Here is a 26,987-nt window from a genome sequence, read left to right on the forward strand (position 1 = left end):
CACACAATTTACATTGAACTTAAAGACATACAAACATTAATAAATAAATAAATGTAGTAAATGCAACTAAAAAAGACGAATAAAGAGAGATGCTCACCCTCTGATCTCCACCTCTGCTTTTGCTACGATGCTTAAAGTCAAATTCACCGGGACACTTTTTGAGTTATCCTTATTAGAGCTGTAGATAAACATAACATAATATAAATGTAACAGCTATAAGAAAAGGCATACAAATCACGTACATTAGATCGCAGGCACTCAAATACAGATTAAATTCCAAAGGGATTTTTTTGGCTCTCATGAAAGGGTCACTGTTATAGGATTGTAAACTAAAGCGCTTCACAAATTGCCCTTTTAAAGGCTATTAGTGTACACTTGATAGGTCACTACAAGGAAGTAATTTTGCCATTTATGGTCATGTAATCTTGAGTGTCAATTTTTTTGTGATTTATTTTGAAACCTGAGGTCATTTCGACCAATTTAAAATCTTACTATGAATTTAAATACCCTCAATTATATAAATTAAAAACACAAAAAAGCCTCATTTGAAGCAAAACGTTGCATTTGCAACAAAACAATCTTGTCAGTTGTAAACAAGACATTTGATGTTTAAGAGTACTGACTACTAGAGCTGGGTATTGGTTTCCGATTCTCAGATTGATTTTCATGCTTGATTCTCGATTCGACTAAATGAATATAGATTTAATACAAATACTATATTTATAAAAAAGAATAGTGAACATAAGTTTACAAGGGTAATTAATCAAAAGAAATTAATAGCCACAAACCTGTATATTAAACTCTTTTATTTTAGGTACACTTGGGTACATTAAAACAGAACCCATCTCTAATTTTCAAATGCATATACAATTATGTTAAATACAATACAATTTTGATGCAAGATGAAAAATGTATGCTGAAAAAAGTAATTCCTTGATCAAACAAGATCAGGTTATTTCATTTTTAAAAATCCGATTCGTGGCCTTTGAGAATCGATTTTGAATTGACCAGGTTTAAAAAAACGATTAATCAAAAATATGTTTTGCCCAGCCCTACTGACTACACTTTAAAAAGTGAATGCTGCTCCACTTACAAAACGTATAATAATTTTTATATAAACTTACATTTTTCCACTTTAAGTGAAAATTTTTAAAGTGAACAAAGTTAATTGGTAACACCTAAAATATTTAACCATTTTCTACTTAAAACTTTCACTTAATTTTTAGGCGTTACCAATTGACCCCTTGCAAAGCCCCATCCCACTTCTATGTGCGACAACAAGCATAAAAAAAACACACATGGTGCTCTCATCGTTAATTTGTGCACTCCCTAAGGGAAAATGTAAATAATTATTAATTCCAACTATCAGTCTGCAATTATTTCTGGGAAAATGACATGCTGATTTCAGACAGAAGCAGACAGAAAGTCCTGAAACTACAGCACCACCACGCCATTGAGACAAAGAATAACAACACTGAAGAGCGATACTGTTCCTGTAAAGCTGGGTATAATGCTCTCTGTTTACTATTACAATCATTAAAAAGCAAAAACAGCATGTATTTATAACAAAAAATTCAGTAGGTCATCCTAGCCAGCGTTACATTAACATTAGCAACGACATACAGTAACATGTGGTTAGCGCCACTGGTTTCTGTCAGATTTAGTGAACGGGAGAAACTTTGCCAGATGCAAAATCTAATCAGTGTCAAAAGTTTGAGATGCTCCAGATGAGTCTTCTTGTCCGTTTTATTCTGTAATAAGTCCTTTATAAGTCTTTATTGTTGTACAGTCATAGCTGAGATCAAACAGTATGACATGGGTTTTAGCTGAGATTATTTTGTACAGAGTGACAACAAGCAAAGGACCATATTTAAAATCACATATTGTGTAGCTGTTTTAACTGTGGTTTGAATGTCGGACAAGATGGCGTATATCGTCAGTGACGCATATTTGTCTGTGTTATGATTGCCTGTCAATCAAACTTCCGCAAGGAGTGTATTGAAGTAGTTTTAAAGCCAACAACAAGCATAGTCTACACCCTCAGTCTCAGTGACAGCTTTTGTACCTTACTTTCTGACAGTGCACAAAGCTAGTTTTAAATCTAAGAGTTGAAGCTAAGAAAGATGAACAACACAGTAAAGGAGCTGAACAGTGAAAAGTAAGGGGTTAGTCAAGTGAATGCAGAGCAGGTGTGATCTCAGGTGTTTCTCAAATGTTGTGTTGGTCTCAGCGGATCTATACTGACTTCAGAGTACTCCGCAATATAATAAGAAGGTCATAGTGATGTTCACTTTCAAGTGAGATTTGGCCCAACATGTAGACCATCGAACAATTCCATGTGTGCTCCAGAGGCAAAGAGCGTCTGTGCTCTGTAAATAGGGTTGCCAACTTTCTCACTATGAAATACGGGACGAATGATGGCCTGCCACATCAGTGCGGATATTGTTTTGTGTATACAGTTTATTTAAGCCATTTGTCAAAATGATAGCTAATCTCCTAATTAAATATTCATTTACAAACACAGCTAAATAACACACTATATAAAAACGAAAACATGAAATTGTATTATTTTACCCTCTTAAACGTATTGTGATTGGACATAAGGTGTCGGAGATCATTATCAAGTGTCGTGATCAGCACTGCTGCTGTTGCTGCTTGTGGTGCCACAAGAACTGACAGGTGGATGACATCAAAGTATCCTCTGTATGATTTCTCGAATCGCTCTCGCGTGATTTTGAAGTTATCTGCTGCTTGACGCCACATGAAGTCGAACAAGCATGTTGTATCAGTCATTGATTAGATCAGCGTAGCAGTCAAAAAACGGGACATCTCGGGAGAAATAAAATAGGCTCAAAATGCGGGACGTCCCGGCTAATATGGGACAGTTGGCAACCCTATCTGTAAAAGTCCTTAAAAGAGCAGATGAACAAAGAACAATACTCCCTTCAGCTGACTTTCTTCCAGACTACACAAGTCAACTGTCTCGACGGTCATTGTGTAATGAAACCACACACTCCCCACCAACCGCACACGCATACACACACGCACCTTGTTTATACATGTCATTGTGAATGCAAATATCTATTATTCACCAAAATTAATGTGGACATACACAAATGGTCCAAATCAAAAAAAGTCTGAATTGGATCTTATGGAATAATATACTAAATCATGAGTCCAACACACGTTTTCATTCTGAGATAAACTTAATCCATGTCATATATTTCAAAATGAATAGAAAAAGAGTTTTGATCAGTTTTTTAATGAACTAAAAATCTCTCACTGTTTTGTGGACCACCTTTAGCTTTTGATGATAACATACAATAATGATGATCCATGTAATCATGGAGGCACGCATGCACACACAGATGAAACTTTAAAGGACATTACAAAGACAAAACATTTCTCATGCTCCACAACACCTGGATTCTATCTCTCTCTCTCTCTTTCTATCTTTTACCCTTCTAGGTTTCTCATTCTTATACTGTCTCAAGGTGAAAAATCAAAGTGGGCAGAGGAACATGTGGCTAACATTAGTCCCCAGAAAATTTTTCTATTCTCAAGAGATCCACACACACACCCACGCACACAAACTCTGATCAAGACACATATACATACGTGCAGACAAACTCATACACACATGCTTGACCTAACCTTGCTCTGAGTTATAGAGAGACTTTAAGGTTCAGTGATTAAACCCTTAGGGAAATATCCCCTCCTCCTTTAAACACCACACTGGCCCTGAGGACAGCCTGCAGTCTTAACACCCCGAAACCCCAAAACTAACTTATGTTCTCATAAAAATCTCTTCCTGTGTGTGAAGTGTTATTTTTAAAAATACAATTTACCCCTGTACTTAAAAGAACATGAATATGTCCTTGATCATGTCCTGTTAAGGAGGACAGCGGTAAAGTACTGGAGGTAACAGTCTGAACGAGACATGCTGAATATAAAAAAAAATTTATGTGTTCTGTCTATCATGTCTGATAAATATATCATATAATAGAATTAGAATAGAATAGAAGTTTTTCTGTTGGGATGCTGGACGTTGGGATGGGGCATATCAAATGTCACATTTCTATTTTTAAAATAGGAAAAAGCATTTAGTTTACATGAACAACATTTGTTACTTGTTATTGATAGTGAGAAGTAAGTGGTATTAGGGAGAGGTACATACTTGTTTTCCATTTTATTAGACCAAATGAATAACCTAACACGCATTTTAGGTTAAAACAACCCATAGGTTAAATTTAAACCCAACGGTTGGGTTTGTGGTTACTTTAACCAACCATGTGTTGAAAAACCCAGCAATTTGTTTTAGATTTTAAATGCATAGGGGTCATGTGCTACTTTAAGTATGCCATCAATTTTCAGTGACCCATCCCATGGCATCTTATCAGCCCACAGCTTCCTGTTCTGAAGCCCTGACTCAATAAAACCAACATTTGGGGCTCTTGCTTACAAAATAACTCCCCAAAACATACATCAAAGTGACAGACAACAATTCTGTTGTTTACACACACACAAAACAAACATCACATGGTACTGTGCTCTTGTCAGAGTTTGTTGCTATTGCTGAACTGGTAAAGCATGATGTCAGGGTCATGGCTTTGACACCAAGGAAACGTTAAACTTCAATACGCTTGCATCACACATACTTATTCAATGTATAGCTTTATGACTACTGGGTTTATAAAAACTTGGGTGTTGAAAATGTCTTTACTTTAATACTAAAAAACTAAAAATGTTCCTTTGTGTGTTTTGCGTCAGACAACAAAGTTGTCAAAATGCTCACCATTAACACGGATCCATTATCTTTATCAAATACAACAACACAAAAACAAAAAGATAAATATGTCACATATCTTTAAGAATCTGAGATTCTTGTGATTCAAAAGATGTAAACCCTTTTAAGATACAATCAACACAGCAGGTACAATTAGTATCCTTTTTAAGAGTTTTTTTGCCCTTTTTCAGGAATACTATTATGTTTCTGTAGTTTTTACTGAGACAATAACGGTATATTTTTTAAAACTTGCACTTTAATAAAACAAGTCTTTAAAAGTTTGCATTTTAAAGCCGCCAAAACAACATTGTTGTGTAAATGTAAATTGGCAGCTAAAACGATTAAAAAAGGTTTCCACAGTGCGTAATGAATGAATGAATGAATGAATGAATAAATGAATAAAGCTGGCACACATTAATACAAAACAACGAGATACGGTTAGATGCAAAAACCAACAACTGCAAAACAAAATGTAATTAAAATGGCTAATAATAGATAATAACCAAAATAAACAACATAAAACCATTAAAGAGAGAGTTATAGATGATAACTTTACTGAATACTATATGTTTGCTATATGTAAGGAATAATTGAAGACTAACCATTGAATTATTCAAAAATAATGCACACCCGAGGTGATAATGTGGCAAAGACATGTGAAATTAAGGGTAAAACTGACTGTACCTGTGTATCTCCAACTCAAAGCCAATGGTGGGAGGGGCATCTTCCAACCTCTGCACAGAGAAACGCAAACCAACCGAAAACTAAATACAGATAAAGAGAGAGGGAGAGAGGGAGAAAGAACAAAAAACATAAACACATCAAAAGCTTAAGGGACATCTGTAAGTGCTCAATAAAACAGAATAGAGTCCTCCCCCCACCGTCTAATACAGGACAAAACCCACCACAATTAACACTGTGCCGTCTTACATGTTAGTGATGTGAGGTAAAAGTGTCTGGATATTCTCACTGATGTTATACCCCCAACAAACAACACACGCAGCCAAACACACGTACTAAAGGACTTGGTGTGAAGACCCTAGATGGAAAATGACCTAGGTCGAATGTGACTTCCTGTAGGTCAGTGTTATAATAGGTGCTTGCAATGACAAGGTCATGGGTACTAAAAATGATAAAGGAGTGGTTTCGCAGACAGGGTTTAGATTAATCCAGAACTAGGCCTTAGTTCTATTAGGAAATTTAAGACGTTTTTTACAAACAAACCTTAAAATAAAATCTCACAGTAAATACAGGTGTGCATCTTGAGACAACAATGGCACCGATATATTTTAAAAATTAGTCCGTGCATTTTGGTCTGGGACCAAGATAAGACCTGTCCTGAAATCCACCCCAAAATGTATAGCCTAAACTGAATTTGAATTAAAGCATCGAATAGATGTGTTAATAATGTTAATGTGTGTAGCATTCAAGAATATTTGTTAAGAACATATTTCAAAACTGTAATTCATCCTTATAAACACTTTAAAGCCTGTCTGCAGCTAAAATACCATGTCTTCATAAAGTCATTTTCTTTTGTTGTTTTTTTCTGCTCTGCTGAAATTATTTGAAACGCTGGAATCTTCATTCGTAAACAAGTTTTGTAAAATTTCACTAACCCTCTCTCTCTCTCTTGCTCTCTCTCTTTCTTTAACTGTGTCCATATGTTTTAGTTCATTAGTAAGAGTCTGATAACGGCTGCTGGGATGGTTAATGAAGGCCAGTCTTATAGCTAAAGGCTATGCGCTAACTCTGGAGCCCAATAAATGAGTTTCCCCATGCAGGCGGAAACCCTTTTTACTACAAAGCCTCTTCATAACAGACGGGTGAGAGTAACAAGTGTTGTTAAACTTTAAAGAGAAAACCAGCCACAGAGTCTCTTTTCGTGGTCACACATCCTTTTTTCAGCTATAAGGGTTGAAAATGAAGACCATATCTCCAGAACTTCACGCATATGTTGAGAAAATAGACTTTATCTACAAGGTTTTATGCAGTGAGATTGGATCATCTGTTTCTGTGGCAATTACGCTAATGAAATAATACTGTAGCTCTCAGTCGAAAGCTTTAATGAGATCTAATAAAGAAAACTCTGTCATCATTTACTCAACCTGTATGAGTTTCTTTATTCTGTTGAACACAAAAGTAGATATTTTGATAAATGATGGTACGCACGCAGTTGACGGTAATGACTTCCATTGTATCTGTTTTTCCTATGGAAGTCAACTGGTACAGTCAACTGTGTGGTTACAATCATTTATCAAAATATCTTCTTTTGTTAATAAAGAAACTCATACAGGTTTAGAACAACATGAGGGTGACATTATCTTATTTTTTTGGGTGAACTATGCTTTAGTGACACTTGGAACAGACTGCTATGTATAACGTGTTAAAAATTATTTGGACAAAGCATATTTCACAATGACTTTTTGTTCTATTCAAAACAGCACAAATGTACACATGAAAAGTATCACCACAGATCCCATACTGTATGTGCGCTGCATTTATTCAGATAGATAACAGATTGACAATGCAAGGCTGGACAGGGTGAGGTAAACCCAAACAGCATGACAAAAGAATGACCAAAATATATATGATTAAGAACACAAATACAAAGAACAATGCATGTTAACGGTGTTATTTACAGTGTCATCAGAGAGATGACACATATCAGTCAACTCTGTTGAAAAATGGTTGCTTCAACGCCCACCCTCCAAAATCTTCCTTTTCTGGGTGCAGTGGATAAATGCTAAAGTCAGTAATTTCAGCCGATTTATTAGATCAAATATCCCCCTAATGTGACATTAGCTACTATGGGTGGGAGTTCATAAAACAATGACCTTATTTAATGCTTTCCATTATATAGAATGTGAAACTAAATACTGCTGTGAGAGTAATAAAATGTTAGACTTAAATAAATGATGGCTCATGAAGGACATTTACACAGTAATATTAAAACAACTAGTGAATTTAGTCTAACGGATGAGATTCACATGAGAGAGACTATGAGAAATTTGGCTAACTATCAGTACCGGTAGGCTGTCTTACATACCAGACACTTAAGTGAGCCCTAAGTGAGCAATTTAAATATAAAGACGACATTAAACAACTAGCAGATTTATAATAAAAAACAAGCTAAGATCAGTTTTAAGTTAGTGGAGTGTCAGTAAAACAAAACAGGTGAGCCTTCATGTTTATATCACAGGTGTATTTGATAAATCCCCTCTACGCCTTTAGTCTGAATGTCTACGTTCCTGATTTTTTTAAACATGTTAAAATACAATGGACAAAAGGCAGATTGTTAGACTCGGACTGACTGTTTAACATGTTGTGTGCAGATTGGTCTTGATGCGGTTTATTTCTGATGAATAGGCTGAACCACATGGTTATGACTGTTTTATGAGTTTTGAGAGCGATGAGTTTGGAAAGTTCAGAAAAACAAAAAAACATATTTTGGTTTTATCACAGGCCACATGCAGATTTTATGGTGTGGCAAGATTGCTTAGTGTGTGAGCGTCTTGTGTGTGTGTGTGTGTACAGTAAGTGCATTGACACTGTAGGGTCCTCACTGTGCTCAATGTTGAAAATGTGACCATGTGTGTGCAAAGCAGGGGATCTGTGGCCTTGTCACTCTTTTCTGGTGGTGCCATGGTAATTTGGGCCATGTGGGTTTAACCCCGGAGGCTCCATGACGAGGCCTGTCACCATGACAACACCCCCTCCTTATCCCAAATCTGGAACATGTTAACAGGTCAGCCCAGCTCTGACAGAGCCAAACATCTCTCTTTTTCTCATTTATCTTTTTTTGCTCAGTCACTCTGACCCTAAAAGTCACCCTAAAATTAAAATCTCTCACGTTGTATTATTTAACTAAATTACATTGCACATTTTCCTTAAGTCTCTATTTAAACTATAAAGCTTTGTATAATGTTCACGCAAATTAGTCAATGGATAAACAGATTATAGACAGTCTCATCTAAGAAGTTTCGGCACGGTTTTGGACTGCTCAAATTTATCAAACCATTTATTTCCCATTTACTCCCTCAACTGCATTAGGTCAGACAAACTGACCAGGATTGGTCAAGATGTTGCATTTATACTCTTTGGAAAAATCTTAATGAATGGTTTACTAATAATTCCTTTTTCTCTGCAGGATTTTCACTTTCTTTCTTTTTTCCCTCACGACAAATTGCCGGTCTTTCTATTTCACATATGCCTTTTCTCCTCTCTCACCCTACTGAATACTGATACTGACAATTACTCTATGAGCTCTATTCCAAACCCACAACCAGGCTATAAAACAGACCAGTTTGACATATAAAAACACAGAGCATTGATCAGGCTGACATACGCTTAACTGTTGTTACACTACAGGCAGATTTCCTTTGCTAATAATCTGCCTATTCAATAGTGATAATCTGATTTATAGTTTACGAGTGAGCATAATCTCTTGACCTGTTGTAATAAATGTAGTCATAAACCTCCGTGCCCTGCCGGCACTCTTATTGAGTTGGCACTGCGCTAGCCAAACCATTTACCAGCTTATGCATCAAATTATAGACAAATTATCTTCAATTTGCCGTGCCTTTAACAAGCACTGCTATCCAAACAAACACGAAAGGAGAGAAATAAACAGACTATTAAAAACACAGGTGTGCGTTTGTATGTGCATGTGTGGTGGTTTAAGTATTTTAAACAGAGTGCCTGGAAAGTTATTCTAAAATATATCTTGAAATTTGTCCAAGTCACAAAATTGCTGCCGCAGACAAAATAACTTTTATGGTCACTTCAGGAACTTGGGAAAATGATGCAATATACTGTACAAACGTGTTTAAGTGTCTGAGTGATTCAATGAGAAATTCTCAATAAGGATAAAATAAACATATGAAGTGGTCTGTAAACACAATTAACCTGGTGTGCAGCGCGTGCATGCGTTTTGTAGGAGGTAGTGTTGCACCGATGTATCGGCCACCGATATTTATCGGCCAATTTTTTATGAATTTGAAACCATCGGCATATCGGCAATAGAACGAGAAAGGCCAATACCGATTGTTTATTAATTAACTGCATAAAGAAATCCATTATATGTAAAAAATGAGTTAATGTTGTTAATAAAATAAATGCTGAATAGCAAAAACCACCTTTGAAGGTTGTGATGCTGTCTTATTATATTTGTTTTAGCTTAATTTGTTCCTCTCTTATTATGTTGGTCAGTTGAATGTTAAGTAGATCCAATCCATGTTCAGTAGAAATAATTTGATGCAGAAATAAACTAGCTAATAGACCAACTGTATAGTATTGTATACAAGTGTTTAATATCGGCATCGGCCTCGGCCAGAAGTTGTCTGTTTAAATCAGTATCGGCCCAAAAAATCCTATCGTTGCATCCCTGGTAGGAGGTGTGGCTTTGGACGGCGATTTGAAGGGTGAGATCTTATGCCTGTCTGTGTTTCTTTATTTGTTGCCATCCCTGCTGAAAAAACCAGCATACCAGCAAGACCAGCATATGTTGTGTTTTTGTGCTGGTTTGCTAGTGAACACCAGCTAAACCAGCATCAGCACCAGCTAAACCAGCACCAAACCAGCATTATTCCCATGCTGGTCCATGTTGGTTTGATGCTGTTTTTTTCAGCAGGGATATAAATTCATTAATTAACTACCATCTCATTTGTGTATAAATAGCCCTTGTGTTTCTGTTGTCCTTTGTGTGGTTTAGTTAGTTGTTAGTCCTCATGTTCCTTGTTCTCCTTGTTTTACCTCATACTGTTCTGGTCTAATAAAACTGCTGCATTTGGATCCGCTTCCTGCTTCGTCTCTTCGAAACGTTACAATGCCTTCAATGCTATCACGCTAAAGTTAGCATTTGCAAATCACCGACACCGCCTTTAATTTGTTGAATTAAATGTCTGTTTGGTTGCTAGCTCCAACATTTAGATAATTGAATTCGGCCAATAATCAGAAACACAGATTTGCTGTTTGTTTGTGTGAGCGCGTCTGTGTTTGTAATGTGGAACAGGATGTTGTGATGGGAGTGCGTCTGACTGTTTGAGGGTGTTTAACAGGTCAACTATGTTTTGAAACCCTTGTAATTACAAACCATGCTGGGATATTTGGTTGACTGGTTGTCATGGTGACGAGTAAATAGATGGAGAGCATGTTTAGACTGAACTTCAAACTTTGTCCTAATGTGTGTTTACACCCCGCCCCCTCCACAGACACATGATCACTCCATCATTCTGATGTTTCTCTATAGGCACGGTTTCGTTTTCAAGCCTTTCATTAAAAAGCTAAAAAGATGGAGAAAAGAAATGACAAGATTACAAACAGTAGGGATATAGTAATATTGTACTTTTGTCTAGTAAAGCATGCTGCAATGATACTAAGGTCATAGGTTCGATTCTCCGAAAATGGATAAACTGTTTGTGTTAAATGTCATATGAACGGACACATCTGTATAATAGCCACATTCCAGAGGAGACGCGGGGCCAGTAGGCAAGCAATTTTAGAAACATCTGGATCAGTGATGAGACACAATGGGGGAAACATGTTTTTTCTTTGGATGGAAGATAAATTACAGAAATGTTCAGGAGTTTAATCATAACAATATCACTGTCATTTATAGATAATCCATATGGTTATACACGGCATGCTGTCTGTGAAACTTTAAACACTGTCAGTGCAAAGTGTCTGTGCGCATTATTATACAATACAAGCACTTATCTTTGGTTTCATAACATAACAAATTTTTCTCCTTCGAACTTCGTGTTCTGCCAGTAGAAAAAGTTATGTGTGATATGTGTGTGCATCTGTGTGTGATAAATATACAGGTGTTTCATACAGAGCTGAAAGTAAAAGTGTTGCACATCTACTGTATATATATTCTAGGGGTGTCGCGATTCTCCAAATCCTCGATTCGATTACATTTTCGATTTTAAGGTCACAATTTTTTTTTTTTAGAACAGGTTGCTATGCCATTTTTACACTAGACTTTTATGAAATATAATATCTGACCTTGAACCTGGAAATGCCCTGCCATGTTAGTCGTGCTGCCAGTTGAAAAATATGATGCACGCACATACCTGATAAAACTAAACTTCCTGTCAGATGAACATTCCTGTCAGTGCTTTGCACTTTTAAAACGTGCTTTTATTATCGTCAGACGAGATTGTGAGACTATACCCCAATAAGTCATGTTTAAATGCTGTTTTCATAACTTAAACAGATCTCAGTTCTGAGAAACATCCGATCCTGGCACAGACGCCGCTCTGTTCTGATTGAGTTGAGCTAAAGGCGGGAGGCGCTTACTGTTTTTTGCTTCCCATGTAAAGAGCAGCTAGCGTGGTGTCTCCTCCATCTGGCATACTATCTTTTAACTGGCTGTAGCTAGCGAAGTTAGAGGAGGTTGACTCACAGCACTTAAAGGAATATTCCATTTTCTTAAAAAAAATCAAGATAATTTACTCACCACCATGTCATCCAAAATGTTGATGTCTTTCTTTGTTCAGTCGAGAAGAAATTATGTTTTTTCAGGAAAACATTGCAGGATTTTTCTCATTTTAATGGACTTTAATAGAGCCTAACATTTAATACTTAACAGTTTTTTTCAACAGAGTTTCAAAGGACTCTACACGATCCCAAACGAGGCATAAGGGTCTTATCTAGCAAACGATTGTCATTTTTGACAAAAAAAATAACAAATATACACTTTTAAAGCACAACTTCTCGTCTAAATACGGTCCAGCACGACCTAACGCAAATGTGTAGTGACGTAGGGAGGTCACGTGTTACATATATGAAACGCACATTTGCGGACCATTGTAAACAATAAACTGCCACAAAGACATTAATTAGTATCAGTTGACATACAACAACGTAGGAACGGTCCTCGTTCTCAACACTTGTAAACACTGGGGCGGAGTTTCGTGTTCGTCCTCTGTGACCTCTTGACCTCATGACGTATTGCGTGGGTTCACGTTGGCGCATCACGACCGGATTTAAACGAGAAGTTGTGCTTTAAAAGTGTATAATTGTTATTTTTATTGTCATAAATGACAATCGTTTTGCTAGATAAGACCATTATGCCTCGTTTGGGATCATTTAGAGTCCTTTGAAACTCCGTTGAAAAAAACTGTTTAGTGTTGAGTTAAGTGTTAATTGTTGGTGTCTATTAAAGTCCATTAAAATTAGAAAAATCCTGCAATGTTTTCCTCAAAAAACATAATTTCTTCTCGACTGAACAAAGAAAGACATCAACATTTTGGATGACATGGTGGTGAGTAAATTATCTGGATTTTTCTTTTAAGAAAATGGAATATTCCTTTAACACAGGTTTATTTTTTCGCTTGACAAGCCGACTGGACGTAACATGGGGGCGTGGCAGCAACCACGATTACATTTTTTAATTCGAAGTTTGAGGTTGTGACTTAATTTCGATCGATTTCGAAATCGTGACACCCTTAATGTATTCCCATTCATTCATTCATTCTTTCATTCAGATTGGGTAAAATTGTGTTCCTTACGCTGGTATCAGCCACCATAGGATTTCCCAGGTCACACACCACAACTCTGGTCTCATTTTCGGTCCTGTGCTCACAGTTCAGCCTCTGAAGATCCTGGGATTGAGAAAATTCCACTCTTTATTATTTATATATACACACATGTGTGCTGAAGGAAAAAATGTTGGTAAAGTGCTTGCCTATAAACACTGTGGCAGAAATGTCACATTCATTTTTAAATTTGATCAATCCAATCAAGTCGGACTCTCCATAGATTATCGTTTTAAATAAAGCCATCATCTACCCATCCTCAACGTATTACCAAAACGTCAACAAAAAGTCCCAAAAAGTTATTCCCCTATGGTCAAGTTTTATCTTACATGGGGTACCAAACACAAAATGGCTCACATAATAACAAACCCCATCATTAAGTGTAATGATCCATTGAAAACAGGGCTCTGGGGAGGGGGTCAAGGGGAAAAAATAGAGGAAGAGGAGTAAAGAGAAAACATGACGAATTCTCTGATAGTAATCACATCATAAATCAACGAAGCCCCGCCTCCTGTCATTTCTTCACCCTACCCGCATCTTCACCATCTCCACATCCTCTCACCCAAACTATAACCAGTCTGTTCCCTCGAGAGCCGTGCAAATCGCATTAAGAGCCACTCTCAAACACGCACAGCAATTACCAGCACTATACGGCATCTGTTAAACGAATAACTGATAGAAAACAAGCATTCGCAATCTTTTCAACAGAGCGCCAGTGTCTACTTAATAATCTGACAGGAGGAAGCTTGTTTGCCGAGAATGACTGAATGACATCAGAAGATATGAAATGAGATAAGCAGTCTGTATAATATCAGCAATACAGTACAGCGTACACCTATACGAGAGGCAGTCTTTAATAAGAAACCTTACCCATAATTAGATCAACATTCATTGCATTCCTCTCTCATTACTACATCAAAGACCCTGCAGAGCCCATGTTTATGTTTTTAACTCCGGCCTAGAAATGGATTACAGATTTAGCATTCTGCCCCGATGGATTTAGAGCGGTTTACTTGTTCTGACTTGGTCGCACATGTTAGACTGCTGCACCAAACAGCAAAATGTTGTATATGTGTCTTGTATTGTTAATATTAAACACATATACATTGTTTATATGCAGTGTTATAATTAAGAGAGAGCCCGTTTAAGCAAAATAAACTGCACGGTCAGGTTTCTAGAGAAATATGATTTATTGAGTGATTCATAATCTAAACACAAGAAAGAACCAGAGACTAAAATAGAACTAATTAACTATAAATGGAAGACATTAAACTAATGACTTTTACCGAGTACAGTATTCATCCGCTCAGTACATTCACTCTGCTAGCTTTAGATGGATTCTGCAGACTGTTTCCACATTTGCTGATTTTGAGAGACAATTTGTGGAAATGTCCTTAATGGATTTTAAACATTGTAAAATGTGTTAAATTGACCTGAGAGTACCACACTCCCATTGGAAGCTAAGAGTGTAATTGTTCAAATTATTTAATAAATGTTTTTTCCATGTCTGCTCTGTCTGTGATGTGTACCTCACGTCTGCGCTCCACACCGATATAGTCCGCCTCTGGTGGGAGGGTCACGTGAAGCTCCGCCTCGTACGCACCCTCACCCTCATTGGCTGCATTTATGGTTAACATAAGCAAGTTGTCATCCCCGATTATAAGTTCTGTTCGGTCCCTAAAAAATGAAATGCATTTAAAATCACTCTTCAGTTTCAACACAAAAACATCAAGGTAAAATCAGGGAATTGCATGCTTTTAAAACATAAATAACTGCAAAGCTACACTGCACATTAATTAAAACAAATATACAAACAGTTGCTCTACGGCACGAATACACATGCATAACTACCGCCATGGGCTTACATTGTAGCAGAAAGTTTGAGATCTGGGATGCACATGTTGTCTTCCCCACAGTCCAACAGGATGTTTGCCTAGGGGAAAAAATACAGCAAAAATAACCGTTACAAAATGTACTGTATATCGCATTTTCATTTAACTCTGTTTACATTAGACAACGTAGATTTTTCAAAATCTTCTTTCGACCCACATGTCGTGCCTTCCTTATTTATATCATGTGACCATGAACAGATGCATGCACACAGCCACTCGCAAGCAATGATAAACAGTCATTAGTGAATGCTAACCTGTTCGTGGTGGAAGGTCTTGCTGTAGTGATCCAAAATGGGCCGCAGCTGTAATCCAGGGGGAGAGGAGTTCTGATCCAGACTGTAGTTCAATGCCACGCTTATGGGACTCAGTTTATCCCTAAACTCACCCTCATCCTGAATACAAACAGAAAAACAGAGAGAGGTTAGATAAAGTAAATAAGAAAAAACACTAACCATGCGTCTTCTATGATAGTGTATTTCTTAAACATAATAAAATTAGCTAACATATACATTGTTTGTACAGTAATTATACATGAAAATAGACCAAAAACATTGATGAAGAGCAGTTTCTCGAAAAGGGTTTAGGTTAATCCAGGATTAGGCCTTATTTATATTAGGAAATTTTAAAAAGTTTTTACAAACATACACTACAAAAAACACTTACTTGAGACAAAACAATGTCACCCATATATATTAAAATGAGTCAAGACAAGGTGTTTTAAAATAAAAGCAGCTCAAGCATGAATTTTAGTCTGGGACTAGGATAAGCCCTGTCCGGGAAACCGCCACAGTGTTTTGTCCAATCAAATACCTTCTACAATGAATTTTTTTATTTTAAATGTTATTGAGCATGCACTGTAGCAAAACACGGGCTGTAACATACAGTAAGTAAATCATTTTGGCTATTTAAAAGAGGGACATATCGTATATAATTGGACATAACATAGTTTAAAGGGGACATTTCACAAGACTTTTTTAAGATGTCAAATATGTTGTCCCCAGAGTACATATGTGAAGTTTTAGCTCAAAATATCATATATATTATTTTTTATAGCATGTGCAACATGCAAATGAGCTGATCTCTGCACTAAATGGCAGTGCTGTGGTTAGAAGTGTAGATTAAGGGGCGGTATTATCCTCTTCTGACATCACAAGGGGAGCCAAATTTCAATGATCTATTTTTTCACATGCTTGTGGAGAATGGTTTACCAAAACTAAGTTACTGGGTTGAACTTATTCACATTTTCTAGGTTGATAAAAGCGGGACCCAATTATACTGTAACACTTAAACATGGAAAGTGTCAAATTTTTATGGTATGTCCCCTTTAAAATGGAATGAGTCCATTTTCTTTATAAACAGGCTTGCTTTAGAAAGCCAAAAACAATAAAAATTTAAGCTTCAAGGAATCGAGAAAATGTGTTTATGTTTCTAAATAGTAAAGCACAGATTCATGGAGGAAATCTTGTTTATGAACACTTCGGCAGCCGCCTGTGACAGAGTAATAAGACACGCACGCATGCATGCATTTTTATATGGTTTACAATCTTAATGTTAATATTATTAACCAAACATTTTTGTTCTCACGCTTTACACTTGCCATTTATTTTAATAATCTGCAAATTTGCCTGTGACTATCATCAAATTGGATTGGATTATTATATACCCAAAACTTAATTAAATTCATAAGTATAAGAGAACAGTTTGGTGTCATGTTTATAAGAGTGTCATGAAAAGGTGAAAATCTATTAATTTATTTGATCCAGATGAGCTGTGTTGTGTTAGGCGCTTAGTTTGGCTCACAATTAACTTTCCCATGATTTCATTTATGTCAAGAAGATGAAATAAGAATGTTTTAATGAGAAACAATTTCAGCCTAGCAAAGGATGTGCTGAATGTAAGACTTACCCTTAGATAAACTGAGTAGTTGTGGCAATGTTGCCGGTCTCCTTGACCCAGGACAAGGTTTTGGGTTCGGTGATGCAGGTGAGAGTCCATGAACAAGATTCTCTTCACTGCTCCACGCTGCTTCAGCCAATCCAACTGCAGGTCCATTCTCAAAGCTGAAAGACAAACATAACCACGCTATTGTTAGTTCTGCATCCAAGTGCTCAATTCCTGTAATTTCTCCCTGGACCAAACACGTAATTTGGACCACAAAAACAGCAAGTTTTAAACGTTAATCACTGTGGCTTCTGAACAACACACAACAGATTCCAACAAACATGCGGTCTCACACGCACAGAAATACATTCAGTCACACCTGCTCTTCGTCATGTCCAAAACTGTAAGCAGTTAGTTTTTAGCAGACCTCTTTTGAGAAGTGCTGAGAAAGTGGCTTTTATTGCCTGTTGGTGTAACTGAGCTTGGCACCTTTTTCATTTTAGCCATTATAAGGACCATTTACACACAGATGTTCAACAGGTGCTAAGACATACCTACATGCAAACAAATCAAGTGCTTGTAAAAACGAATATTGTATTTTATAGTGAATAACAAAAATGTTTCCATACATTACAGCTAGTACCAGGAGACGATAGCTATTGGATGATTAAAGCTTTTGTTGCCTGTACAATAAACCAAGCAATGTTCTGTAAAATCCTATTAATTTTATCTCTAGAAAAGTTTTTTAATTATAAACGATAGCATAAACGTGTCAGGATGTAAAACTTAAGATCTTTGTGATTGATTGCCTCTTATACTGTATGTGACACTGCCTGTGAAATTCAGGCTAAAATTTCATAATAATTATGAAAGAAAGGAACATCAAAAAAAATTCCACTCGGACTTATTCAATATTAAAGATGAATCACTGGGTTTTCACAGGCATTTGTAATTTGTTAAAAAAAAGTCTTATAGGAAAATATCTATGGAATTATTTTATCTAGGTTAAATGTCAACACTGTTTTGAAAAAGCCAAACATCTTTAATATATGGAGAAACAAGAAAAAAACTTACGACAATAATAAATTACTTCCGTTAATAAATTTACGACACCAGTTTAGTTAAATGAAATGCATTTAAAGTCCCTCTGTAGTCGATCATTTTATTACTTAAAACTCATCTTTGAACAGTGGCGGCTCATCCGAGGTGTGCAAATTCAAAATATACTAGTCAACATTTGAAGTGGATCAAAAACTTTCATCCAAGTTGTCCTAAGACAAGAACGGATATTGGGTATTGGTTTTAAGACAACTTTTAGGAAAGGTTTTGATCCACTTCAAATGTTGACTAGTGTATGTGTTAGGAGTGTCATGTGTGTTGCTCGTGTTTTCAAAATATGTGTTTGTTGCATCATGTGAACCATGTGCATCACGTGTTTTGTCAAAATAAGTGCCTGCTGCACACGCGTCAAAACCATTTATGATAAAAGAGACACTCATGTTCACAAAATATACACAAGACACTCCCTTAACACTAAACTCTAATTACGCATGAGATTATGCAAGTATCTGGCAAACGCGAGCGTCTCTTTTATACAGTAATAAACCCTTTAGACGCGTCTGTAGCAGGCACTTACTTTGACAAAACACGTGATGCACATAGGTTCAGCCACTGCACCGAACATATATTTTGAAATAAGAACCACACACATGAAAGGCTACATACATGTTGTGACGAACTTCGCATCATGCGCCCTCGAAAAAAGAAGTCACCGGCCGCCACTGTCTTTGAACATCAAAATAGCATATGTAAAAGTTTTTTTGTGACAGTAATTTCTTCATGCTTTAAAAAAGCTTTAATGTAACGCTAAGTTATAGTTGCGAAGTTATTAGTTGTTAGTTGCAAATTAGTCCCTGTCTCCACTCAATTGCAGCAGACCATAGATATATATGGACATAGATGCTACATTCGTCAGTTTCAGAAATAGCTGCTAAGTTTTAGCACTTATGTTAACAGGTAATAGCATTCACACAGCACATGTGAGCAGCGCATGCTCGCGTACTGATCCACTCGTTTAACTGATGTGATTGGTTACATGTTTGTGGCGTTGAAAACCGAGGTGATTTTAAAGCGTGATAATGACACTGTCTCCAATTTTATGGAGAAAATACTCCGCAATGGTGCTGTTGAATGATGAACTTGCACATGGTTTGCATTAAAGCATATTAAAAACACACTACATAGACATAAACAACAATAAAAACTTGATTATCACCAGAGGGAGACAAAAATTATACACTTACCTACATAATCAGGAATTCCAATCCCAGAGATCGTAGCACACACATTTACTGAAAGACTGAAAAATGGAGAGAAAGGATTCAGTACAGCTTAACTCAATCTAAAAGCAATGACAACATAAAAGCAGTGTTAAGATTTTGGATACGTTTGTGTTTATGCACTATATCATTGTATGTAGCCGAATGGAAACATGGTACGCTGAGAGATTCTGTGGCTCTCAATATTTAATGACTTAATTGAATTTGCCTCCACTCTATTAGCCTCTTCTCCAGCCTTTATCTCTCCATCTCTCCCTCCTCCTCTCCCTATTATTCTGCTAATAGAGGCCACCAATTACAGCAACCCAAGAAATAGCCAAAACAACTTCCTGTTCCTGTCTGAAAATGGGGTGAAGGGAAAAAATCTCTCTCTCTCTTTCTCTGAGATCCCTCACAAACACTGGGTCTCATTTACTAAGCATGCATACCCACAAATTTCTTCTTAAAATATGCGTTCTGACGATTTAATTTACAAATCATGATTTAACAAACAATGTTCATGATTATTGCGCACGTGTGGTCAAAGTTGTTCTTACATTATTGCAAATAGAAATTTTAGTATGAAAGTTTTGGTTGAATCATAATTTGTAAGTTAAAACGTCCGTACGCACATTTCACAAACAATTTAATTTGTGCGTATGCATGCTTAGTGAATGAGACCCGCTGTATTGTTAAATAACTTAGGAACATTCTGAAACCTTCAGTTATATGAGACGTTCCTAGATATTACTTAAAGTCTAATTGTCAAACTCCCACACACTCTTATCAAATATCAGCATGCAACAGGACGTTCCCAACTTTGTCTCGCACAATTTATTAGCTGGAATCTAAAGAAGGCAATTCGGTTGCCGTAGGGCTCTGTTTAAAACCACCCCATCACTGCCAAAGCAACACAAATAAACCAGGCCTGGAGATTTGCATTGCGCGATTTCATCGCGAGACGCACGCATACGTTACACCCGCAGAAATGAATGTTTTAAATTAAACACTTATTCTAGCATGCTCGCACCTCGCCAGCTGGTGCTTAACAACTTTATTTCCGTTCTGTGGAACCTGTAATGATATCTGTGCACGGGGATTTACCAAAGCAGTCTTAATGGCATAGCATTGCATGCAACCTAAATATGTCTAATCAGAAACACCCCATTAGCCCCCCTCTGCACATACACACTCCCACTTACACAGCATTAAGCATGTCTGAGTTTAAATGAGTGATAAACGGCAAAATGTTGTGCTTTGCATACAACACGGAATACCCATGAGGCCCGGCCTGATGCGGTCCAGCATTGTGCATTGTGTTCCAACCACAAAAACCCTGTCATGACCCCTCCAGGTAGTCAAATGTTTTAAACAGCATAGCAAAATATTGAAGAAGTGTGTGCGCTGTACAGAAAGAGAGTGTGTGTGTGTGTGTGTGTGTGTTCATGGCATGTATATTTAGGAAAGGAAGTAGGCTTTCTGCATTATTCAATGATGCCTCTTTAGTACTTTTCCCAAGGGTAAACACAATGCATAATCACACAGGCCTGTGCACATACACACACTCAAATGCCCGGAGGTTGACCCCAACCCCTGTTTTGACCCTAGTGGAAGCTCTTCTACCCCGCATCTGTAATCCCTGCCCACGTCTGTTTTGTTTTGTCTCTGTTTCCCCCTGTGAGTCTCCTTGTGTCTCTATGTTTAAACACACATTACTTTCATTTTGCTAAGCTACTCTTATGTTTTTGCAGAATTCTGCACTTCAGTTCGTCCTCTTGTCCTTTCTTCCCAACGCCAACACTAACATATAGGCACATGCGGCCTGAGCGGCCAAACATATCTAGTATGTTTACAGTCATGGGGCCCATAACTAGCTGTAGCACACAATATCCATCTACGTAACGTGTTACGTGTTGGGTTGTGTGCGTTTTTGTGTGGCTTGAAAGAATGCGTGGAGACTTCCAGAAACACTTAGGTTTACCACAGAGAAGGAAAAAAACTGCCGTAATGTGGCAGTAGAGACCACATGGCTTTTAAACCTCCCAGTCAGCCGTAGCTCCTCGGCCCAGCATGTATTTTTCTTCCAATAACATGCGTTCAACATATCTGTCCTAACAGCTAAACACTAAATGAAACAGGGACAGAGTGTATTAAAAGCTTAAGTGTATACATTTGACATAAAGCACATAGTATGAGAGTTACCCACAGTGTCAGGGCCAATGAGAATACTTGGAAGAATGTGAAGGGAATACTTACCAGGTGACCATGTCATCAGAATTGGGCATGCGGCAGGATTTGTCTTCGGGGTTAAGAATTCTGGGTGTTAAAATCAGCTGAGCGTCCACTCTGACCACCGGTCGTGACCTGGCATAAAGGAGTAATGAACAATGGGAATAACAGCACAAAAATTGAAAACACACTGATATGGGTCAAAACCATAGACTGCAAAGAAATATGGACGTAGTGTCCATGACGTCATCTACTGGTTTGTGAAGAGCATTTTTGAAGCTTAAAGTGGCGTCGCCTGCCGTCGGCATCTTGGCCGAGCATCACCGTGCATCACCCGCGGAAAAGTGCAAATGGGTAAAGAGGCGGGACATGGGTGAAGCTGAAGTGGCTGGTTGCTGAAACCAGTTTAAGTCACTTCCGTATTGGCTTCATCAGAGAGATCGGACAACGTGATCTCACAAAGTTCCGTGGGATAGCCACAGAATGTTTTGCTAATTTTTCCGTGGCATTCTCACGGATTGGTTACTCAACTGCTTTTTACTATTTTCAAACCATTTTCGCTTCGGTTTAGGGTAAGATTTGTGGTTGCGTTAGTATGTCATTTTAGGTATTGGATTATAGTATTTTTTCTGATGTATTCTTTTATATTTTCTAAACTTTAAACAATTATTGCCTGGCATTGGGGTTAGAGTTGGATTTGGGTAGGGATGTCATTTTATGTAAATCTAACCCTAAACCGAAGCGACAATGGTAAAAAATAGGACAAAACAGTTGAGTAACCCATCTGTCTTTCTCCGCTGCCATTACTGAACTACAACTCAAACTGACGCACGACCTCAACATCATCGTTCTTAGTCACCCCCATCTGTTCGCTGATTGGTCCTGCAGATTTTTGCAGGAGAAAACGAAACTCTACAGAGCAGTCCCAGACGTACTGCTGAAGCGAAATGAAGCGGAAGAACGTAGGAGGGCGGAGCCAGGCTAGGGCCACGAAAAATTATTCTTTGACTATGCCATGGAAATTCGTGAGATCGGGTTGGATCGGAAGGTTGCCCCTCAGTCAAAACACAGTACTGGTCTAGGCCAGCTGGTAACATGGACCATTTATCTGGACACCAGTACTATCTGCAAGTTAGGTTTTTAATTTTTTAACTGTCATATAAATTGGTAGTGACCAATTGTGATGTTGGGGGGATTTGTACAACATTTGCTTTAAATGCCTCCTGGTTGTTTACAATCCATAGCGAGGGGGTCAACAAAATAATTTATGAATTATAAAATTGTGCTGTATTCTTAAATCGATGCCATAAAACAGAAGTATTCAATTGGTGGGTCGTAAAACATAGTCAACCCTTAAAAATGTCCCTTTTTAGAGTTTAAAATGGTAAAGAGTTTGCCTTTATAAAACATGTGCTGCATGTAATTTTTTGACAACCCATTCTTCTCAATGTTGAGCTTTGGTTTATACTTCAAACACACCAATGCAACATGCATACAAAAATTTCAATGCATCTTTAAAAAAATATTTGAATACAACGATATCAGTTCTTTAAAGAGCACCTATTGTGCAATTCACGTGGACAATAAACCCTAACATTATCATAATTCCTCTGGCTTTGTCTCACAGCCCGTAAGTTAACTCCTGTTACCATTGTATTGTGAGTGAATCTTTCAAACATGGTAAGGAGCGTCACATTTCCAGCTGACGTCATAGGTATTCAGACTAATCACAACGTACAGATTAGCTGGCCAATCAGGGCAAAGAGTTTTTCAAATCCATGCGTTTCAGGAAGAGAGTGAAATGTGGAGCTCCAAAAATGTACGGTATGTGGAAAATAATGTGTTTTTTTTAACCATAAACCACGCCAACAAATTGTATTATACCAAATATACAAAATTAGATTGTTTTTTTAGCAATGAAATAGGTGTTCTTTAAAGTGGGACACCACTTTTGGCCACTACTGCATTTCAGAAAATCGGACCAGTAATGTGTTTTGACCCATATATGACCCATACATTTTTACTTGCAATAATGTTGTCCAGACATAAACTGTTTCTGATTAGTTAGTTTTCTGGTTGGCCAAAGAAAGGTTCAGCTGGCCCCTAATTCTTTTTTTGCCATTTACAAAGCCCAGGGATGTCCTAAAAACAGGTGATGTCTCAATAAGCCAATTTCAGAGAAGCAGGGCCAGATTATCTGTGGTTTTCCAAACAAAAACTTTTTGTTTACAGGACATTTAACCAACAGAAACTAAACATTTAGAGCCTTAATACAGCATCAGACAGGCTGAGTAAATAAGAAGTTAACATGAGTCTTGTCTTTCTGCTCGGCATGCTCTCTCAGTCTGTTGAGACTAGAGCTCAAACCGGATTAGCAGTGGAAATGTTAGCTTACACAAATACACCAGAGCCCACAACAGCTAATCGTTTTAACACTGACATTGCAACACCCCTTGTGTGTGAGAGTGTGTGTCGAGGTATGCTTAAATGTGTATTGGTGCCTTTGGAGCAGGAAATATTCTAAAACATTTCTGATCTAAAACACAACTAGAGTCTTTGTTATTCAGACTAGACATGCTGAAAGTCTGTAGGTAATGTTCGTTGACTGGACGTGTCGACTCCAGCAATGGAATCCTTCACTGGCACATCATCGGGCCAGACATTTCAATATTTTCTGTTATGCAATTTCAAAAGTGTTACTGTGGTATCATAGATGAGTGAAAAACTACTTTATATGTCTCAAGCTCTTCCAGCTAAACCTCAAACAGGTGCTTGCTGTACCACTCACTCTAATGGGGAAAACATTTGTGAGTTTCTCTGAAGTTTATATGAGCCTGCAAGTTAACCGAGAAGACCGGAATAAATGCTTGTTGCTATATTTTAGTTTTTCTATGGTGAATTTAAAGTAAAATCTCACCTGTACGCCACAACTTTACTCACACCAAAGGCACCGACCAACAGATCTGTGGAGAGAGTGAAATACACTTAGAGAGGTACAGGATTGACAGGACACATGAAACAGAAAAATGCATGTTGAGAGAAAGGGGAAGAAAGAGAATGAGAGCGAGTGGCTGGATCGTAAAGCTTCAAAGCACGCTACAGCTGGAAGTGATTTGGGCCTCCAGCAGACTCCATCAAAGACGTCGACCCGTTTCTGCTTCTACTGCTCTCGCATCTTACATCACCTGCTGTCCCTGAACGGAGCCAAGTAGAAACCTCAGAAAGCCACTGAGAATGTCTGAGGGTTTAATCTTTAGTCAGAAATACAGATCTGTCAGATATGATTAAGATAAGGTAAATATGCCATGGTGAATGGTTTTCTTCGCCTCTCATTGAAGGTGGGCACAATAAACCTGTGGCTCAACCTATAGTATATGTGCTGTGTTGTTACAGTACATCAAAATGAAATGATAAATTACTTTTAAGGAAGTTTTGGGCTTAAAATGTGCATTTCCTGATACAACGTTTCTCCCCTCTTTCATAACTGTCTTTTCATGCTTCAACAACATAGGAACACCATACTAATACTGTGTTTGACCCCCTTTCACCTTCAAAACTGCCTTAATTCTACGTGGCATTGATTCAACAAGGTGCTAAAGGCATCCTTTAGAAATGTTGGCCCATATTGATAGAAGAGAATCTTGCAGTTGATGGAGATTTGTGGGATGCACATCCAGGGCACGAAGCTCCCGTTCCACCACATCCCAAAGATGCTCTATTGGGTTGAGATCTGGTGACTGTGGGGGCCATTTTAGTACAGTGAACTCATTGTCATGTTCAAGAAACCAATTTGAAATTATTCAAGAAGCTTTGTGACATGCTGCATTATCCTGCTGGAAGTAGCCATCAGAGGATGGGTACAAGGTGGTCATAAAGGAATGGACATGGTCAGAAACAATGCTCAGGTAGGCCGTGGCATAAAAACGATGACCAGTTGGCACTAAGGGGCTTAAAGTGTGCCAAGAAGACCTCCCCCACACCCCTACACCACCACCAGCAGCCTGCACAGTGGTAATAAGGCATGATGGATCCATGTTCTCATTCTGTTTATGCCAAATTCTGACTCTACCATCTGAATGTATCAACAGAAATCGAGACTCATCAGACCAGGCAACATTTTTCCAGTCTTCAATTGTCCAATTTTGGTGCGCTCGTGCAAATTGTAGCCTCTTTTTTCTATTTGTAGTGGAGATGAGTGGTACCCGGTGGGGTCTTCTGCTGTTGTAGCCCATCCACCTCAAGGTTATGCGTGTTGTGGCTTCACAAATGCTTTGCTGCATACCTCGGTTGTAACAAGTGGTTATTTCAGTCAAAGTTGCCTTTTCTATCACCTTGAATCAGTCGGCCCATTCTCCTATGACCTCTAGCATCAACAAGGCATTTTCCCCAACAGGACTGCAGTATACTGGATGTTTTTTCCCTTTTCACACCATTCTTTGTAAACCCTAGAAATGGTTGTGCGTGAAATTCCAGTAACTGAGCCGATTGTGAAATACTCAGACTGGCCTGTCTGGCACCAATAACCATGCCACGCTCAAAATGGCTTAAATCACTTTTCTTTCCCATTCTGACATTTAGTTTGGAGTTCAGGAGATTGTCTTGACCAGGACCACACCCCTAAATGCTTTGAAGCAACTGCCATGTGATTGGTTGATTAGATAATTGCATTAATGAGAAATTAAACAGGTGTTCCTAATAATCCTTTACGTGAGTGTATAAAACATACACCTTAAATGACCTGTAACTCGGATTGAGATGAAAGTGTCTGAGATGAAGGGTGCATGAGCTGCTGCCACTTTGCCCAATGAGCCTTTTTTGATGCCCATGTGCCCTTTCCGCAAATGGACGAAGGGGGCCCCCTGCCAAAAAAAACATTAGCGACTGGCAGCAATGTGAGCACGACACGACGAATTCCGGAACGCGATCAGAAAATCTTGAGCACATGCACGGCACTACTGCCAAATTCATACATTTTAAATTTTAAAAACTAAACTTGGGCATTGACAAAAATACCACCATGTACCGTAGTAAGTATGGGTATACACACCATACCCTCTGTATCCGATATGAAATACAGAATTTTTGGCAGTGTGTCTCTAGTGGTTAAGTGCTTTCACTGTAGCCTCTGTTAAAGCAATAACATTCATTCATCTCTGACATTTCGTGAAACCGTGTACAACAAGAGCTTAATCTTTGTTTGATTAGTCCCCATTAGACCCTGCTGGTAGATGACCTTTCTCCATTGGCAAGTATATTCTGATAAAATAACATCATTTGCTAAAAACAAGTACGTAAGGAATAACTGATGACAGAAACTAATGAACACCAAGGTAATGCGGGA

The 26,987-nt window shown here is 37.9% G+C and overlaps 1 protein-coding gene across 1 annotated transcript in view; it reads right to left on the reverse strand.

The window, feature by feature from the left end:
• itga8 (integrin, alpha 8) overlaps positions 1-26,987 on the reverse strand; it is a 72,440-nt gene that overhangs the window by 14,179 nt on the left and 31,274 nt on the right. The window contains exons 14-23 of the mRNA XM_065298129.2: positions 24,564-24,609; positions 21,674-21,781; positions 19,403-19,458; positions 17,124-17,278; positions 15,473-15,610; positions 15,192-15,259; positions 14,856-15,003; positions 13,300-13,392; positions 5,471-5,550; positions 98-178 (exon numbers count right to left, since the gene is read on the reverse strand). Coding sequence (XP_065154201.1) covers positions 98-178; positions 5,471-5,550; positions 13,300-13,392; positions 14,856-15,003; positions 15,192-15,259; positions 15,473-15,610; positions 17,124-17,278; positions 19,403-19,458; positions 21,674-21,781; positions 24,564-24,609 — 973 coding nt within the window. The remainder of the gene's footprint in view (positions 1-97; positions 179-5,470; positions 5,551-13,299; positions 13,393-14,855; positions 15,004-15,191; positions 15,260-15,472; positions 15,611-17,123; positions 17,279-19,402; positions 19,459-21,673; positions 21,782-24,563; positions 24,610-26,987) is intronic.

The sequence above is a fragment of the Paramisgurnus dabryanus genome, chromosome 13 (genome assembly GCF_030506205.2).
Source record: "Paramisgurnus dabryanus chromosome 13, PD_genome_1.1, whole genome shotgun sequence".
Taxonomy (NCBI): Eukaryota; Metazoa; Chordata; class Actinopteri; order Cypriniformes; family Cobitidae; genus Paramisgurnus; species Paramisgurnus dabryanus.